This window comes from Pimephales promelas, chromosome 1 (genome assembly GCF_988280905.1).
Source record: "Pimephales promelas chromosome 1, fPimPro1.hap1.1, whole genome shotgun sequence".
Classification (NCBI taxonomy): domain Eukaryota; kingdom Metazoa; phylum Chordata; class Actinopteri; order Cypriniformes; family Leuciscidae; genus Pimephales; species Pimephales promelas.
In genome coordinates this window covers 27779403-27800533 of record NC_142769.1, presented here as the reverse complement: position 1 = coordinate 27800533, position 21131 = coordinate 27779403, and the positions used below count along the sequence as shown (strand labels likewise).

At 38.5% G+C, this 21131-nt stretch overlaps 1 protein-coding gene across 1 annotated transcript in view; it reads right to left on the bottom strand.

Moving 5' to 3' along the window:
• itfg1 (integrin alpha FG-GAP repeat containing 1) overlaps positions 1-21131 on the bottom strand; it is a 129935-nt gene that overhangs the window by 24340 nt on the left and 84464 nt on the right. Inside the window, exons 12-14 of the mRNA XM_039693448.2 lie at positions 19345-19450; positions 9404-9447; positions 931-1009 (exon numbers count right to left, since the gene is read on the bottom strand). Coding sequence (XP_039549382.2) covers positions 931-1009; positions 9404-9447; positions 19345-19450 — 229 coding nt within the window. The remainder of the gene's footprint in view (positions 1-930; positions 1010-9403; positions 9448-19344; positions 19451-21131) is intronic.

Sequence of the window (21131 nt, the reverse complement as noted above, 5' to 3'; positions counted from 1 at the left end):
TCCAGACAAAACTGGACACGTGTAAATGCATATGGTTGTTGAAACAACATATTTAAATTTTACTACTCCCAAAAATGATAAACAATAAACGCGTGAGAGCGTGTTATAAATAGGCTATGTTATTCGTCAGACATGACGACGCTACTGCGACACGCATCACCTCAGATGAGCAGCTGAGCGTCTATTCATCAAGCCAACGCGCCGCAATCTATCGCAAATCAAAGTGAAAGTAAGTCGCAGACACTTAACACTAGCATCTTCATTAAAAGTAAAGAAACAAAATGATCTTACCAGTTCTGTTGCCGCTCTCCCTTATTGCTGTCTTTGCTGATTTTGAAATTAGCCGATGATCAATAAAATTCGGCTCATATCTGTTGCTTTCGGTGACGTGCACTTAAATCTGGATATAGCGTGTGAATTGAAGATCGGATTTATATCCGTTTCACAAAAACACATTTATGTGACCAGATGTAAATGGAATCGTTTTGATAAATCAGATAGCTATCCGATCTGAGAAAACGCATGAAGTGGCCAGGTGTAAACAGCCCCATATATATATATATATATATATATATATATATATATATATAAGATTTTTTACTAACAAACGTGAATGATATTTTTTTTAAAGAGAAAAAAAAGTTCTCTAAAGCAAAATTGTGCGTCCTTCACACAATGTACCATGCCAGGACAGATTTTCGAAATCTACACCAGAATTAAGTGTGGCCAAGAAAAGTTTTTATTGGTTTATTCAAAATCATCCTAGTCTAGTTTAGTCTGATCCTTCAAAAGAAATGGAACTAGTCAGGATGGATGACTGCAGTGTGTTGAGGTTGATTGTTATCTTACCTACCTGAAGCAGGATATGCTGGGCAAAGAGATATGTGTGATGTTAAAAAAGTGCTAATCTTTTCTGAGCCGTGCACTCACCCGAAGCGTTCTTTAGATAACCGTTCGAGTCCACCGATGTGTACATGACATACGGGCCAGGCTGGTTCACGCCGAAGGGCTGTGGGATGGATAGAAGTGATTAACAATAAACACAAAACACAAACATTTTGCAAAATGAATTTTAATCAGAAAACTACTTTTTATGTAAGCAATAAGGTAGGAGAGGCAGTGCTGTATCATGACTAAGTAACGGCTGAAGGGCGTTGTTAGGGACGACGCGAAGTGGAGTAACCCTTTCAGCCGTGAATTATTCCGTTGGCAAAATTGTTTCTCGTCATGGAGAGGTAGTGGAGCGCTCTCGAAGCGAGTGAAAACCACGACGCTCCGACTTTTAAAAAATCCGCTCCGCACTCCATTCAAATTTACACCGCTCCCACTCAACTCACATACCCTGCACAAGACCTTGAGATTAATGCCGCGTTCCAGGCAACCTGTAACCCGTGTTTTTCCAACCTTATACCCGTGAAAGTGCACTGTAACGGCAGTCAAACCTGTGACTTCCCACCCGTGAACTCGTACTAGATCGATGTACTCCCAGTTACGAGTTCTGACGTCACATAGTTCTGACGACTCAACGCCGGCGATATGTTATGGCGCCGTTTTATATATAAACAATATTTATATTTAATATTTATATATAAACAATATGAATGTTAGCCAGAGGAGAACTGGCCCCCGACTGAGCCTGGTTTTTCTCCATCCAATCTGATGGAGTTTTGGTTCCTTGCCACTGTCGCCTTGCGTTTGCCTTGCTTTTGGCTTGCTTAGTCGGGGTTATTTATTTATTATTTAATATTAACAATATTATTGATCTGTGTTGTACTACTTTCATGTTATCACTGTGAAGCTGATACAATCTGTATTGTGAAAAGCGCTATATAAATAAATGTGACTTGACTTGACTTGACATAGCCTGCGAAACCATACAAAACAACAATGGAAGCTCTTGCGGATACGGTGTTTCACACTTTAGGACAATATAACGTTAGCTAGTTTTCAGTTCATTGAGTGCAAGGATAAAATAATACCAACATTTAAATATAGTAAAATAAAAGGTATAACAGCTTATCTTGCCTTATGTGCTGTTTTTCCTCCTTAGTTTCCCTGAAATAAACAAAGAGTAAGCACCTTTGGCGACAGAAATTATTACAAATGCGCATAAGTCCCGTAAGGTCCGCCATGCTGGTTTGTTGGCGTGACTGGCCTGGAATGCTACAAAGTCGTGAGACGTGGTTTGAAGTCGGATTTACGTGCTCAAAAACCTGCCTGGAACACAGCATAAGCCCCAGATATAAGATCATAACAATAAGACCTTCCTTGGAAAGGCTCATTGCAGTTGTAAATTTGAACTTGTTTCCAGCAGGACACTAAAAACCTGCGCATTGGAGCTATTCTGATGATATAGATGATAATTAGAATGACCCTGACTGCTTGTTTGCACGTGTGTGTGTGTGTGTGTTTTCAGTTAAGTCCACAAATATCATCACAGGTTACACAGGCCCAGCTCCAGTCTCCTACAAATACTGAGACACATGAGAGATGTCTATCGACAGCCAGCAGTAACGAGTGGCCAACACTGGCTCAGCGCCGGGGAGATGGGGCAGACCTGCTAATATGCCAGTTTCTTAATTATGGATACTTTTCTCTGTGCAGACAATAACCCTGGGAACTGCAAATGAACAGCATGCCAGGAACAAGTGGGCATACATTTTTAAACAGATTTATTTGTGAGGCATGATAATGAGTGGGGAGGGGTGAAATGATTCCCTTGCTGAAAATTATGTTCCCCTGTAGCTGATGAATCCAACCAATGGACAATGTTGACAGGAAATGGGACAATCCTGGAGCAGAAGCTCTTCGTCACTTACTGCCAAACTGACATAATGAGGGAGAGGATGACCTGGCAGCATCAGATACAGATGAACATCGTTCAGTCAAACACAACAGTGAGGGCAAAGTACACGGCCAGAGAATCTGACGTCAGTGAGCCCTGAAGTCCCACACATTTCTTTGGACCTGAAATTCTACTCCATCGCCAAGTTTATAATGGGTAATAAACTTGGGTTTGGGTTTCGACTATCGGGTTTCAACTATCGCTATATACGGGTTACAGTGAAGGATATTAGTTGGTTCTTTGGACCGCTGGGTTGGACAGCATTCTCACCAGAAGCAAACACTCCTTGAGGCGTTTTTTTTTTTTCTTGATTGTTTTGGTGAGCACTGAAGTCCCACACCTTTCTTTGGACCTGAAATCCTACTCCATCCAACTAAATCCTACTATTATGCCATAGGGAAAATTGGCTAGCAAATTATTAGCATTTATCTGAAATTACATAGTACCATTGTACCAAAATTAGTAACATTATAAATCTCTCTTTACTGTCACTTTGGATCAATTTAGTGAACTATATGAAAAATATGAAATTTGATATAATTTTTAATAAAAGGATATTCTGAAATATGCACACCAACATTTTGAATGGTAGTGTATCACACAATGGGACTGTATATCTTGCATGTGTGACCTTTTCTAGTAACTGCAAATTTACTCTACTTTTAAATCGAAACCTGAAAATCTACAACATCCCAAATCCGCCCCTTCAGCAATGGAGGTTGTATGTAGCAGAGCTTACAGAGCACCTATTATCAAGATTTTCATACTGGTGAACTGAAGAAGCAAAGCTTTAATTCACACAGGTAGATAGCATTTAACCCAGACAAGAATGTCAAACACAATGTCTGCAAATTCAGAAGCCAGTTAGAGCAAAAAATAACCTCCATTAAACTCTTCAGATTGGCTGAAGCATAGTAAACAACTGGAGAGCCTTGGTCTATAGCAACCATACAAGGACAGGTGGATAACCCATGATCTCGCTAATAAAACCACCAGACAGCAAGCGACAAAAGATGAGATTGAGCAAGTCAGAGAACACAGAGAAACAATGTAAACGTGGGAAGATAAAGCATCAGAGGAAACAAAGTGATGCCTAAGACAGCAGAGAGGCGAGAGGCAGTTAAAAGTAGATAAACGAAAACGTCACAAGAACTGAATGGGGAATAACAAACACCTCAGTGAGTGACTGCAACTGTGGGCCGAATATTTCAAAAAGACTTTAAACAAAGAACCCCCCATGGCATTATTTTGCAAGAAAAAGAAAAAAATGGCAAATATTTCATTGTATTCTCACCATTATTTCTATGTATCATTTTGAGTGGGATTTAATAATTGTCATACAATACTGTCATGCATCTTTTTCACCGAAGAAGCATTTTTCAGAAGAAAAGACACATTTTTAAGAAGAATCAAACTCATCAGATAAGCTCATGGCTTTCAATACAGTCCCTCCAGGATTTCACGATTTTTTTGTGTGATTTTTGCGATCAAAATGACTGATTTTGTGGTGGTAATTTCCAAAAATTTGTGAAAAAAATTGCGATTTATATATAACATTTACCATAACAGTATATACAGGTTACAGTGAAGGATATTAGTTGGTTCTTTGGACCACTGGGTTGAACTGCATTCTCACCAGAAGTAAAAACACTCTTGAGGTGTTTTTTTTTTTTCTTGATTGTTTTGGTGCAGATTCAAGTACAACTGCAATGTACATACACTACCATTTTAAAGTTCAGGGTCAGTAAGATTTTTTAAATATTTAATTCAGCAAGGACACTTTAAATCGATCAAAAGTGAAAGTAAAGACATTTATGATGTTATAAAAGTTCAAATGAATACTATTCTGTTCCTCAAAGAAACGTTAAAAAATGTATTATGGTTACTATAAAAATATGAAGCAGCAATCCTATTTTCAACATTGATTCTTGAGCACCAAATCACCATATTATAAAGATTTCTGAAGGCTCATGTGACTGAAGACTGGAGAAATGGCTGGATTTACATTAATCCCCAACTTTTGAAGAGTAGTGTATATGCCTCCAGGAACTCGAACAAAGAGAGAAAATGCAGCAGGATATGCATCAAAGCCTCCAAATTCACTAACACGATCCTTTGCATCATAAAGTTAATAGTTTATAATATGCTGATGAGAAAAAAATGGAAGATTTCAAATTGCCTACTTCCTATTTTTAGGGAAAAAGTCATTATTTTTGCAATTCCACCAGATGCACAGAATTTGCACACTGCCCTTTTAAAGCGGTGATGAAATGTAGCAACATATTTTTTCCTGTATTGTGACTATTATCTGTTACTACTATAATGTAGGATGAGGACTCAAAAGTGGAGGTAGATGAACGCGAGTTTGCAGGGGTGTGTTTTAACATGCTAAATTATTGGTGTCCTGCATATGTCACCAGAGAGAAGACTGTTGTTTTCATTTTGATTAAACAACGAGCTTAATGAATTGCTCACAATGAGATGTAAAACATGCATTTAAATATTTAAAATGAAAATTTAAATGTAAATAGGTGAACAGTGAATTTTCATTTTATGCTGACTGTAACCAACAGTATGTGATTTACTCTGGCTGTAACCAGGCAGGGTGTTTAGGATGCAACACTGCAAAAATAGGACAAATGCAAAAATGCTATGATCCAGAACACATGAAATCATCTGAACAATACACTTCTACAACTAACGTCCCCGTTTCAGCATCTGAATATTAATTCAGCGTGGGACTGTATAACATGTATGTCAGGGGTCCAGTCGGAGCGAGACAAGAGTGCGGCCCATCTTAAAGAGCTCTTATTTAATCATAGAGCCCTCTGCTATCCACTGCCCTCCGGGCAAACTGTCTGAACTCGGCACATCACCAAGTTAGATAACACACGTGACGTCATCTGTATGTGTTTGTGCATGTCTAAAGAAGAGGATGAATGGCTGGGCAGAAAATGCATTATCTCTTCATTATGAAGGATGACAGTAAACGAACAAAGGTCTTTGACTGTGTGTGTGTGTCGCTCATGTATTAACAGAGTAATGAATTGCTTTGAGACCCTGCCAAGTGCCAAGTACACACACCTCAGTAACATCTTTCCCTGTCTAATAAACTCTGTCAGAAATTGCTCTGTATTCTATGAATTGTGTACTATATATGGTGTCAGCCATTCTGTTGTTCGAGTAAAGAGCAACTGATTTGTCTACTCTTTTATACTCATAGTACACTCTGATGTATAGAATAAGACTGATATTTCCACTCCTTTTTCACTCCTTTCAACTATCTGCATTATGTGGCATTCTGCTGAGAACAGTGATTGAGTGAATGAGTACGTGATTTCAGATGCAGCCAAAGCCGATCTTTTAGCATTCAATCTACAGATAATGGTGAAAAGTAAAGAAGAGCGTAGAAAATAGATGTAGATGGCAGGAGAGGGTGAAGGATGGACTGATAAAAGAGAGACGGCCAGAAAAAAGAAAGAAGAATTTGTGAATATGAAAAAGAAGCAAAGTACAGAAGCCCTCCTAGACAACTGGAGAGACTGTAGAAGCGAGCGAGAGAGAGAGAGAGAGAGAGAGAGAGAGAGAGAGAGAGAGAGAGACTAAAAGCCTGTCTTCTCGTCAGAATGAGGACAGCTTTGTGTCACACGTGTCTTCGTCCACAACAGCTAGTCAACAAAGTCAAAGGAGAAAAGATAACGAGACAGAACTCACAGACAATCTAAATCCAGAAATACCAAGAAATACCTACATTCAGTGGTCAACTTATATATTGTTAATGTCGATTATTTAGCCAATATTTGGCATTATTTTTATTTTCACATCGGACAAAGTTTTCTTGCTTGGCAGATTAATGCCAGAAGTGATCATATTATTTTGACACTTCTAGAACACATATGTATTGACTACTAAAATTTCTTTCAATTGCTTTTGTAAACACCAAGTACATTTTTTTTTATAATATCACACATTTTTAAAAGTAATAGTGTGATGTGATGGTTCAGGGTGAGTAAGATTTTTTTGAAAGAAGTTTCTTTCTTTCTCATCGACTCATTCGCACTGATCTTCAACAAACTCATCTCCATACTGGCGTGATGATTCCGACTTCCAACAAGATGGAACTGGATAAATATTCTGATTTGGGCTGTCATGATGTTAGAATTTCTACACCATGGCTATTGTGGCCAAAAGGAAGATGGTTGGGGTGGGGCAGGACGGGACTCGGAGATGGGTAAAAAGGTTGGTGGCTACACATTGTACAGCGCCGCGTGTAGGACAACTCAGGTATTGCACACCGGATGCAAACTTTTTAATTTATGGCCAGCAGTATTCTTATGTTTAAGGACATTGTGAAATTAAGATAATGTCGGTATATATTATGTTATTATTGTACTGTACAATTAAATACAATAGTTGCTGAGTCTGTGATCTGAACACTTTACCTCAGAGCATCCATTAACTGAATGAACCGGAAAATCCAATAATATCAGCAATTTTCATTCAAGCAGCAGATTTCTGTAAATTAATGTAAAACTAAATGTACATTGCAGCACAGGGTGAAGTCATTTATGATGATTTGAGACAAATATAATGTGAATTTAATATAAAACTACGTAAAATGCAATCTGTGTCCCGGCAGGATTTTGAACAAGAGCCGTTGCTGGCCGCTGCGGACAGACGCAGAATGGCGCAATAGGTGTGTGTACTTTTGAAGAGAAAATGTGTATGAATTTTAAAGACATGGAGCTGTGTTTACCCCCTTTAAAGTGCTTCTTTTGAGCTGAAGAACTCCCATACAGACGAGCTTAATTTTTTCGGGTGTGGACTGAGTGTTTCACTCTCTCGCTCAGACGACATTCTTCTCAGATTAGCTGCACGGCCCGGGCTTCGTCGTTTTCTTTGATAGGTGTCAGCCAACCAGGTACTCACGCTGGAGTATTTACGTGTCATGTTATCATAACAGTCCTATTCCTTTTAAACATTGTGGTTATCGCCAATACCAGTATATTGCCACACTCTAAATTACCACAATGTCAATATTTCATGCTTTGAATATCATCGTCAACACCGGTATATGGTGACACCCCTAATTCTGATCCAATTAGACTTCTGACCTGTAATGCTGCCTAGATCATAATCATACACAGAGCGTTCGTTGGCCAGAGGAGAACCTGCCCCCCGACTGAGCCTGGGTTCTCCCAAGGTTTTTTTTCTCCATTCTGTCTCCTGATGGGAGTTTTGGTTCCTTGCCACTGTCGCCTTGGCTTTTGGCTTACTTAGTTGGGGACTTAATTTAATATTCAACAATACTATTGATCTGCTTTACTTAAGATGGACGATACTATTTTCTTTTAGAAACATCTCTATTATCTCTATAAAGCATCTTTTTTATCTCTATAAAGCTTTTTTAAATAAAGGTGACTTGACTTGACTTTCTCTTCATGCTCACCAAGACTACATTCATTTTAACAAAAAAAATAAATAAATAGTAATATTGTGAAATACTATTAAAATTTAAATGAACTTTTTTCTATTTGAATATATAAAAAAAACAAAAACAAAAAAACATAATTTATTCCAGTGATGGCAAAGCTTTTCAGCATCATTACTCCAGTCTTCAGTGATCCTTCAGAAATTATTGTAATTTGCTTATTAACAGTTGTCAGGAGTATATAACTCTGTGTTTTGTTTTTGTTTTCATTCTGTTCTGGTTTGCCTGCTAGTTAGTTTCCATAGTTACTCAGTAGTTTCACACATATATTCTTAGTTCCGTTGATAAATCTGTGTGTATTTAAGCCCTCAGTTTTCTCAGTATACGGTTTGTTGTCAATGATTTATGTTGTTGCTATTTATGTATTTCTCCCCGTGTTTTTCTGTGTGTTTCGAGTTATTATTATTAAAGAATGTTTCGTTTCTATTCTTCATCATTGTGCCATCATCATTGCAACCTGTCTCTGACATATGTGCTGCTAAATATTTTTGTGGAAACCAAGATATATATTTTATTCAGGATTAATTGATTAATGGAAAGTTCAAAATAATGCCATTGATTTGAATTAGAAATCTTTTGTAACATTATAAAAGTATTTACTGTCACTTTTGACGAGAACCAATTTCTTAAAGAAAAGAACAACAGTAACAACAAAAAATAACCTAAAAATAACAACCCATACTGACTCCAAAATTTAAATATTACTGTATATATCAAACATCAGCCACTTCAGACAAACACTAACTACCATATATGCCTAAGATTTTGCTAACTTTTATTACAATTTCTGTTTTGCTTTGGAGGAAAAATAAAGTCTTATAGTGTTATAGGTTGTTCACAGCACATTTAACTTATTTCAACTTAAAAACTTTAACTTAAAAAGCTTATTAAATGGGCAAAATGCATTAAAGCGGCAGGGAATGTGGAGAGCATTGTGATTGAATTAGTTTGATTTCTTCCGAAATCAGCAGGAACACACTGAATGTTGGCCTGGTGATACTACGCACATGCCATTGCCACTCGAGTAGAGTGTCTTGCATGAAAGAGAAGAAAATATTAGAACTCACCTTAACTTTTTCTGGACAGTTATTGGAACAAAGGCCACTCAGAACTGCAGAGAGAAAGAGATAAAGACAGAGAAAAGGAATCATAACTTTGTCCCATATATCAGATAAGACAATTTAAGGGTCCATATCTAATCCACACATCACAACACTGTTAAACATGGCCAGCACTACATTCACCCCTGCTCGTATCACAAAATTTAACAGCAACTCTGCTCCCGAAATCATCTTCAGCCAGGAATTATGCCTAGAGAAAATAAATTGGACAAAATGTGCACTAATGGTGTGAAATAAGAGCCAGACTTTCTGCTTCTCTTGAGGCCAAAATTGACTGTGCGTTAGAGAACAGCGCATATGAAAGGGAAAGTAAAAAATCATTAATTGCTCATTAGTGGCACACAAAGAACCATCTGTGTACTTGTGCATCTGTCTTTATCGAGACGCAGCACTGGATTTTTAAACTGGCAGTGACAGGCAGCCCTATTTAAAACAGCGAATTAGAAAGTTCATGATGGAAGAACAAAATTTAAAGGGGGAAAAAAGTGTCTTTGAAAGTCTATGATGGAAAAACAAATGATGTAAATGTTTCAATAACAACTCATCCTTTGGAAAATTCCAGATTTTCATATTTGGCCTGAAAGACAAATGTTTTGAATGAGTTCACTGCAAAAATGCATATGCTTTATCTAATCAATATAATTGTGACAATAGATTACAAGCAATAATATTAATTAAACTTAACAAATTAGAATTGAGTAATAATTAATCAAATTATTCCTAAAAAGTTAACCATTTAAAATGAGTAAAGTTAAACTCTTTATTTTATATTGCCAACATTGAAGACACCTGACGTTAACAAGCAGAATCACTGAAGGAGAAAACCATCATTTTAAAACAAACCCAAAGCAAACACTGATCACCATAATGGTGATTTAAATGTATGTTTACTTGTCGCTCTTAACGACTAATGTGCGTCTATTAATCACAAGAGCGATACATGTTGTTTTGGTTGAAATCTACGGCAGAGCTAAGTTTGTCCTCCGAGGTACAGTACCTCGAGCATCAAAACGTGCACTGGTGGGTGGGCCCAGTGGGGCCCCTGCCCCTCTGACATGGATCTCTCAGCCTCTCTCCACAACAAACCAAACCTCACCGCAGTACGTGATTCGGCTGAGCTATCTTCCATGTCCATCATCGATCTGCCCTATTTTATTGTAATTTTTGGTTTGGGCCTCTACCTCAAAATGTCTGATTCTGTACATGGCCCGGCCGTGTAGGAGGGGGTGGATATGCTGTAAAAATTTGGCAATTACGGATGTGGGTGTTTATTTGGTTTCTTGAAAGATATAACGTTCATGGCAACTGAATGTTACTTGACAGTAGGGATGGGACGGTATGAAAATTTCATATCACGATTATAGTGTCCAAAATAATCGTGATTATCAATATTATCACGGTTTTGTTAAAAATGTATGAAAGTGCTCAAAAAGAACTGATGCTCACACTGAAAACATTTCAACAAGTTTTATAATTGAAAATCAACAAACAACAAATAAAACAAGCCTCTCTATGCAGTTTTTTAAGCAAGATTCTATTCTATGCCATTTGCTTCTTTATAATGCCCGTCGTCAATAGCAACGCATTATTCCATATCACAACGGACACGCGCTCTTGTTTCATTCAAATACAACTTGCCGTCTTGCGTCTGTGGTTTTTGATTGTATTGCAAAAATGAAATCAGAGTTGATTTATTGTTTACAGACTTTGATAATATTGGTGTGATATGTCTCGTCTGGACGATTGTTTTACGAAATGAATTCATAAACAGGTAAGATTTAAAACATTAGCTAATCTCATTATCAATTCAATATGTCCCCGTAATTATGTGGTAAAAATAAAACCGGTTTAATACGTGATGTATCTATACTTTACTATCCCTTAAAACATCACTCTTAATAATAGTCTTGTTTGAAGTTGTTCGTTCGTCTTTGGCTCAAATCCACTCGCTACGAACTTTTCTTCGCGGAAGCTTCACGTCTGTTTCAAGTGAGTGACATAAAATGTTTCAACTCAAAACAACATTTTGTTTCCCAGACATAGTTTTGGCATTGAGGTCAAAGTTAACTTGCCTTGCGTTCGGGTGATGACGACTCGGCAGATTTGAAGTGTTTCTATTGCAGTGACTTTTTGTTCGGCAGACAGGGTGACCATCCTCGATCAAGTTTCCCTCAGGACTTTTGTATGACCACACCTCAGATTTGGTCCTCTCCTGAGCACGGTCACTGCCTTCCACCATTCCTTCTCGAATAGTAATTAAAAAAAATATTGCGTGCTGCGCGCCTGCGTCAGACTGGCCGACAGGATTCAGTGAGTTATTAAAATCGCGATAATCAAACACGGTTTTAATGATAATTAAATTTTAAACGATAATACTAACCGTCAGTACATTTTATCACGGTTTATCGTGAAACCGGTTATCGTCCCATCCCTACTTGACAGAGTGAAATTCTGCATTCTTTTACACATTTATGTATATATATAATATATATATATATATATATATATATACACACACATGTATATACAGTATATATATATATATATATATACATATTGTTACGTTATGTGTATTTCTCCTTATGTATTTTTTGTGTATGTTTTGTTTTTCTTTGGGTTTTAGGTTACCGTTGATTGGATAACACCCTGCCGGCGATAATTGGTGGGTAAGCTGGCAGTCCTGTTAAAAACTCCAGTGGAAGAAAACTCCAGCTTCGGGTCGGTCGCAGTGGTGCGGACTTCCTGCTAACCATCAAATCAAACCTAAATTTTGTGATGTTTCTTTTTGTTTGTTTTATGTAGAGGGTGGTTATGTAGGAGAGACCTGTTCTTTTGTTTGGGGAAATATTATTTTCTTATATTTATGTGAAGAGCGTAGATAGGGAAGCGTTTTTGTAATTTTCTTTTCTTTTGTGTTAGGTTAGTTATGTTTTATTTCTGTTAGATTGGGGTTTAGTTTGTTATTTTGGGCCTTGGGTCACTCTGATGAAAATGCCACTCTTTTGATTTCATTGCTTTACTCGGTTTTCTATAGATTAATTATAGCCTACTTTATTATTTTTATTTGTTTGGGCCAGTGGTCCCCACTAATGAATACGGTTTCATTTATTGTTATCTACTTTTGGTGATGACTCTTAATCATAATAAACATGTTAATCATTTATGGTGTTTATCTTCTTTGGTTTCGTTTTTTCGATGATTTTGGTCTGACTGCCTGGTGGAAGCCTGTTTTTTCAGTATTCTTTTACTTATTGCGTCTTACCCCTAGCGGACGACGTAATATATATACAAAAATTATTGGGGTGACAAAGACTACAACTGCTAATTTCATAACCACCAAATAAAACTGTAGTGTTACGGGGTGCTGCAAAAACTAAGCAGCTGCCATAGAGATGAACGGGAATGCTATCGGATAGCTTTATCCAGGTATTATGGACTTCCTTGTGCCAGATATCCTGATGGCCTGCAGCTGTCAGATACATTTTAAATCTTTGCGAATGCATGGCTAATACTGAACACTAGTTTGAACATACAAACTGACATGCCTGCCTGCACACACATGCTAACGGATAAGGAAACATGCACACATAGTGGAAATGTCTCTATTGATGACAGGTAACCACCAGCAGGGCTTGTGCAGTGAGCTGAAGCATGATATGCACGGTCATGACACGCTTCCATCGTGTACGTGTGTGTGTGTAAGCATGTGAGGCTGTGCAGCGCCCACCTAAGAGTGCGGCATAAAACCATTAAAAGATAGAAGGTTTAGCACTGAATACCTCTAAACATTTATGATGTGCTTAATCCCAATGAAATGCCATTTTGTGAACTCCTTTCATGTATAATGTGCTTGTTTACTGTCAGGGCTTAGTCTGAGCCTTCGTATAAAGATAAGACTCGACATTCGTCTCTATTTCTCCCGCAGGCTCCATTTGGAGATTCTGGAAATCACTCTAATACAAAGAAATAAAAATGATTACACAGCGACATTTCTGGCCTCAGACATCTATGATAAACTGAGGGGAAATACAGAGCAGTAAAGTGGACATTCGGAAAACAATTAAATAAAAAACATGATGGTTCATTCATCATGATGACATCTTGATAAATTTATATGGTTACGTGAACAATTTCCCAGACTGAACGTCCTATCCCAGGACGTCTGATTTGATTCTGTTTGAACAGCTTCAACTGTACATTTGCTTGTGGTGACAAAAGGAACGGATGCAAATAGTCTTGCAGTTTGTTGTTCCCAGGACAGGGAGTGAATATGCCGGGAGTTGGCAGTATCAGTGGAATAGCTGTGATGTGATGGCTGTGAAATTGGACATGAGGCCTGCTGTTCTGTTCTGCACTGGTAAACCAGATGCCACCGACACTCTAAGTGACTGTGTCTCATGTCATTCATAACAGCTGCCCGACACATACGCTCGACACATCATTACACCATCAGAGGTGGTGGAGCGCAACTTTATAAAGTTGTAACAAAACCTGTCACTCTTAATCTAGTCCATGAAAGTGGTGACCAGGTGGTTTCAAAGATGCGAGATCCCAGCCCGGAGTCGTGAGATTACGTCCATTACCATACCCTAACCCATCAGTAGTGAAGATGACTTTATGATTGGCTCTTAGTCTCAGCTGAGTTCAGGCAGTGATTACAGTAAAAAGCAGCACTCTCAGTCTCTCATTACCGTATCATTATGCCTCAATGAAAGACACAGAACAAAAAAACAACAACAACCCATCTCTGCACACTTAACTATCCTAGCACAATATACAACTAGAAGTAATCCATCATATCACCAAAAAGTGTAAAAAATGTGTCTCTGTTCGTTTGAGCAGCCAGACACAGCAACATTGGCGATTAGTGAGTTAATAATGGCATGAGATGGATGTGTGGATGGATAGACAGAGACACAGTCACATTCATCTGTATAATGATAGATATGTATAGATACAGAGTCTGGCGTGTGACACCTTTCACTTTCCCTTCCTGACAATTCATTGTCTCTCTCTACAAAATCTGTCTAATGCCTGGTTCAGAGTACATGATTTTTTTTTTGTCTGTTACAATAGTCACCGTGTCAGATTACACGATTTTGACTCCTAAAATCTTGTCGTGCCGTGGATAAGAAACATGTCAGACTACACGTTGCTTCCTGACCAGTCATCGCATGCCGTCTTTAACGGTGAGTGTTGTATTGGCTGTCCTGTGTTCAGGAAAAACCCGACAATGGACACGTTCCTGGATTGCTCGAAGAGGACAGTATGGGCTGTCAGTCCTCCAAAGAGAACTTGAGGTAAAATATTGTTTTCTTATATGTTTTTACTTTTAGTTTTAACCATCGTCTCTCTTTCGTTTCAGCATTTTTGAAAGTTGTGTACGGAAAAGCTTGTGCTCCTATTGGTCAACCTCATACATGTGATGGAACCGTTGTGGACGACCGTTAAAAAAATTAAACACGGTAGTCTTTTTGTTGTGATGTCGTGAAGCATCGCATATGCGACGTAGGTTGTCGCCCACTATGACACACTAAACGAGATGATACGATCGAATCTTGCTTTCCGACGCCCGTTGTCGTTTACGAATCCCCACGACACCCTACGTCAAACTGATTGGGCCAAAATCGGGCTAAAATCAGGCATAATAAGACAAAAAAACACCCAAAAAACTACTACAATGACTGACAGGATGAAACAGAAAAAACAGCAAATCATTCATAAAAAATGCCTCCCTTTATGAGTTCCCATGTACTGTTGTAACGTGTGGGACGGGGGCAGGGTTTAAAGCATGACAGATTGCAGATTGAGGAAGGAGCGCACGCTGGACTGAACAAAGAGTGCAGATGTTCCTCATTGCAGCTCATCTGCATTCTAATAAATGAACAGGAATGCAATCAGCTGCCATAGTTCTCCCTCTCTGCCTATAGCCAACATACACTTACTCATCCACACACACCACAAACACACACTCCAACCACAGTCTGTGTGCGCTTAGTGCACGCAATCACAGATAATTACAGCACCTGGCCTCTCCCTTTCTCTTGTGCTCTCCTGCTAACCATTCACTGCTCGTTTGGACTTCTTTTGCCTCAATTGAGTTGTAGCTCAGAGGAGAGGTATAAATATCAGTGTATGAGAATTTATGACACTAAAGGCGGGCATACACTGTGCGATGTCTGTGCGATTTCAGCAAGGTACCTACTCACACTCAACGAGTAAATCGCATGCGATGCAAAGCCAAAGTTCAGGATTTATGTGCTCACACTGTACGGTCCGATTGTCGAGCTGCGACTTCACTGCTCACACTATACGTGTAATATCTGCGATGATAACCCCCTGGATTGCGCCTATATACGTGTATGTATCCAGAGATATTGTCAAAACAAGCATCTGCTATCAATATCAAGATGATTTAGCATTTTCAATTTCTGCATTTAATTATTATTAGTATTATTGAATTGCCATTATTAGGGAGGCCTATAAGCTAATTTTATTATTAAATTGATCCGCTATTATAATTAATTTGCCACGCAATATTTTCACAGCACATAATCAACGTGCTGTGAGGATAATCAAATATTACATAATCTTACTCCTCATTAAAAATTGTCTAAAACATTTAGGTCGATTACAATGAATTATAGGCATATAAAAGAACTATTAACAGTCAATAATATGTCCGAACATTGCCATAATTAATCATCAATGAAAATTAAAAACAGGTTTATTTCAAAAACATTGTTTGACAAATTAAGGTGTTACATCGCAGGTGGCTTGGAAGACGTGGGTAATATTATCCATTTTGCAACACGAACTGGAGGTAAGCAGCAGTAATTTGTAGCTAGTTTGAACTACAGAACTTAAAGATCTCTCTCTTTTCATTTTTATTTTAATTTAATTTTTGCTGCAGATGAAATGGTTAAACTTCTGTTTTCGCGCAGGCGCAGTGAGGGAAAAAAACACTGAGTTTAGGGCAATCGGTTCGTAGCTCGACATACCAGAAATTCCAGCCCGTTCTCATCCTTTAGCGTCACATAGAACGCAATATGACAAAACGGCGCTATACTACGCACATGGCACCCTTTATCGTTAGGCCGTGTGTCCACCAAAGCATTTTTCCACGTGCCTGTTTTCAATTGTTTTCAATGGGAGCGCCGCGTTTTTAAAACGCCATGAGCGTACCGAGCCGAGTGTTTTTTTCACGCTGAAGTGCCGAGCGCCCTGCGTTTTTACTGGTCGCTGGGAGTTGAAAAATGTTCAACTTTGGATAAAACGCAGCGCTCATCACTGTCACTTTTTACCCAGCCGTCCAATCACAGTGGAGGGGGGGGGGGGGGGGACTAATACCACACCGACCAACTGTCACAACATTCAACTGCTGCGGATATTCTGTATCATAGCAACGGAACGTCTCAACGGAAAAAACGCTGCGCTGCCAAACTCTCTTAAGTGCCCAAAGCACGACGTCTTCAGCAGAGCGTCTAGCGTTTTCAGCTGGCTAAAAACGCTTTGGTGGACACACGACCTTAATATTCACACGAACCCAAGGCGTCATAAATCCTTTAGCGTAATATGAGTCTACCCTACCCTACCCCACACCTAAACCTAACCATCACAGCGCGTGTTATATTAACAATAACAGGTGCCATGTGCGCAGTATAGCGGCGTTTTGTCATATAGCGTTATATATGACGCTAAAGGATGAGAATGCGTTGGAAATTCATCCGACCACCATCCGACTGTCGATCGTGAGAGGCTAATCGCCTCTCGTTTCTCCCTGTACACTGCACGACAAAGCTGAAAATCGGTCCGACACGAAAAAGAGTCGCACGAGTCAGAATTCGGCTCAAAATCGGACGAAAATCGCACAGTGTATGCCCGCCTTAAGGAAAACGGGTGTTTTACACATGGCAAAAGATAAAAAAAAAAAGGCTCTAGATACTGGGATGCAAATGTAGAACGTGTGAAAAGGCTTCTTCAACGTATCACACGGATATGATAAGGCTTGAATTCTTTTCATATTCTGCTTCAAATTTATTTGAAAACACACATAGCCTTGAGGACTTGGCATCTTCGAACAGAACTAGATTGTTTATTTACTTCTCTGAGGACAAAATAACAGGGCTTCCCCCGGCAATATGTAAATTGCTGAGTAAAGGTAATTGCATTAGGACACAGCTTACATACCCACAATCCCTCTAGAGAACAAAAAATGAAGCAAGTTGGTATAATGTGTGCCTTGCGTCTCAATGGACAATGGTGGGTCAGGTGAGTCTCAGGAGCTTTCTAGTCTTTCATCAGTACTCCCATCAAAAATTGTTCCAATGTTTTGATAATGTTACGCATATGAATATAAAATGACTTTACCTGCAGCACAGAGTAGTTCACAGACTGCAAATGAAATAAAGAATCTGTGACAAACTGACAGACATTTGAAATTATTACAATAGATTATAATACTCCAGCACACTTTTTGTTTTCTGACTTATCGTTACATTGTGTGAAATGAATCAATGGTTGAGTAAACTGTCCGATTTAATCAAACTAAATCGTGAACAATTTTAGACATTTTCATTTGTGAATCTGGTATTTAGTTCTGATTCTAAACAGCCGATGGAAAACTAACATGAAATAATTATCAGGGAAATGATTTTCAGGTCGGTATACATTAATCTCCACAATCAGGCATAGATTGTTGTATAATATTTTACATGGACATATTTTTACTGGGGCCAATTGCCCCAGTAAAAAGGGTCTAGCAATGGCTCTTATTAATACAAAGGAGAACTTCTATATTTTGGGCTGCAGAATGGCAGTCACTACGATCTTTGAGTTTAAAGTCATTTGCAGCCAAATGTCTGAAGAAAAACGCATCTTATAACAATTAGAGCACATGGACATATGGATGGACTAGTGCATTTTAATGCAGCATAGTTTTTACAGTTTGAACATGGTTGCATTTAAGAAGTGCTGAGGATATAAAGAGCTAATATATTATTTAGCAGGGATGAGCCTTTATATACTGTCCAGTTGCATCTCAATCAGATTGCAAATTAAATGTTAACCGGTCTTTAACCTCTAGGCTAAATTATCAATTAAACATTTCGAACATTTAATAATATTATTTCACAAAATTACTGTTTTCACTTTATTGTTGATCAAATAAATGCATCCTTGGTGAGCATAAGGGACTTCTCTCAAACACACGAAAAAAATCTTAACAACGCCAAACTTTTAAACGGCAGTGTAGCTTCCAATTTACAGCAACAGACACAAACCTGGGGATGGTAGAGGAGTGCAGGAGCATGAAGTCATGAGATTACAGACTCATAAAAGCAGCTTTATTATGGAGGAGAGTCTATTTGTATAAAACATAACATTTATATTGTATATAAACATAAATTCCACCTCTTTCTCACACACACAAGTGGCTATTTGATTTGAAAGGGGCACAAGCATCTTGGGAGCACTTTGTCAATGCAGTAAACTACCAAGAGTGCCTCTCTCTTCAGAGCCAGACATGCTAGCTTACAGCAGTCTCATTAAACAGCACATCTACAGGAAAGAGAGAAACAGAGCACGCTAATAAGCGAGAGGAGGGGAGATTTAGAGACTCTGGGTCAGATTCATCCTTGTTTTAATCTGACACTGATAGAATGATCCTCACATGCTGTTACACTGAGGAAGCTAATCTCTGCGCTTGAGCTAGAGGAGAATCTCTCCTTCTTTTTTAATTAAAACACAGCAGGCAGGATTAAATGGCATCATGGCTGCTTTCTAGTGGACAAATTTGGCTCTGGAAATGTCTCTCCAAATGTCAACACCCGGAAGCTCTACTGCCGCTACGGTGGCCAGGCAGTGAAAACGCCATATCCCATACTCACCGATTACTTTCACGAAATACGCGTCGGCCTCATAGTTGTTCTTCAAAGCGTGGATTACGAGGTCTTCCTTTTCCCCCTTGCTGAGCACGATCATATCTAATATACCCTGCAAATGAGAAATCAGAAACAATGCATCAAGCCCATTGAATCTCGCCCGTCTGATGAACACTCATATCCTTAATGGACTCCAGCAAGCTATTACGCTTCTTATCAGCCCCTCTCTGCAGTCTATTGGTCTCGCTCTTAAGAAAATGGTTGCGCAGGGGCTCCTGTACAGATAGCATCGTAATACTGTGCTAATGATGACTAGCTCGAATGCTAACGGAATGAGACGTGCGCGTGCTGTTTGTTTAATGAGCCTTTAGCTTCATTAGTTATGCAAGCATGAGGGGATTCCAGGTAATTTGCTATATTATAATAACGATGGGGAAAAGGTTGCGATACAGATGGAGAGAAGGGTCGAGGGAGGGAAGGAGTCAATCGTAGAGGATGGCAAAATTAGACACGTGTATACTGTAGATGCTTGAGGGCCGTCTGCAGCAGTGAGATGTTTCACTTCTTTAGGTGACCAAAGAACCACAGACTCTCATACAGGCAAACACACAAGATTTATAGCAGACAAACACGAGGAAGCCAGAAAAAATGACAATGTCACAATGCATATAATGGTTGATTTAAAAAACAAAGATAATTTTCTATGCAAAATAATCTTTGATTCTTTTTACATGGGTTGAAATTATGGGTGAGCGATATGGCAAAAATGTTGTTTTTTTTTCAGGAAAATAATGATTCGTGATTTTATCACGATTCTTTTTCATGTTGGTTTTACTATTTTGCAAGTGACTGAGCATTACAGCCAAACTAATGTCCCTATTTTAAAAAAAAAAGCCTTACAAGATAACAAAATATAAAATAAAAATAACAGCAGACAATATAAAAATCTTTGTCATTATATTATATTTGTTATTAAGAACAAAGAAACACATTACATATACACAACATAATATACAAATGAAATAAATAGTCGTCCTTTATTTTTTCAGCTAAACTAGGTGCATTTCATAGTAGCATTCAAACAGTTGCTGGTCCCCAGTGACTTCCATAGTATGTATTTATGTATATAAGTCAATGGGGACCAGCAACTGTTCACAACATCGTATTTTGAGTTCAGCACAAGAAAGAAATGAATCAGAAATTATTATTTTTGTAATAACTATCCCTTTAAAGACAAGCGGCAGCATGTTTACTGTTAGGCTGCTGTCACTTTAAGATCTGCAGGCATCTAATATACAGACACGCATCCGATTTTCACTTAGACATTTAGACATAACCAACTGTGTTTATTTAAACCTTCTGTGTATTTGACAGTATTAGCGCAATACGACTCGAAAGATAACTTAGTGACCAAGCGCTGTTTGACAGGCTTTTAGTGAGCGAGATGCATTTAGAAAAGTACATGTTAGAACAGCGTATCAGCACAGCATGTTTAACTGGCAAGGCTTTAAAGCACATGCAAATAATAAGCTTTTGTGAATTGCAGAGTCCCGTGAGTGTAACTCTACTTTTGCGTTAACATGTGATGTGAATGTAGTCTCGTTGTTGAGACGCATGTGTCAGAACTGCAAATGATAGAATGCACTGTAGCATGGTACTACGATATTTCTTCAAAAGTAGATCGTGGAGAGATATTTTAATCATCCATGATCAAAAATCGTGAAATTGCACACCCCTAGATGAAATGTGATCTGGACATTTGAGATTAACCTATTACTGTATGCAGATACTAG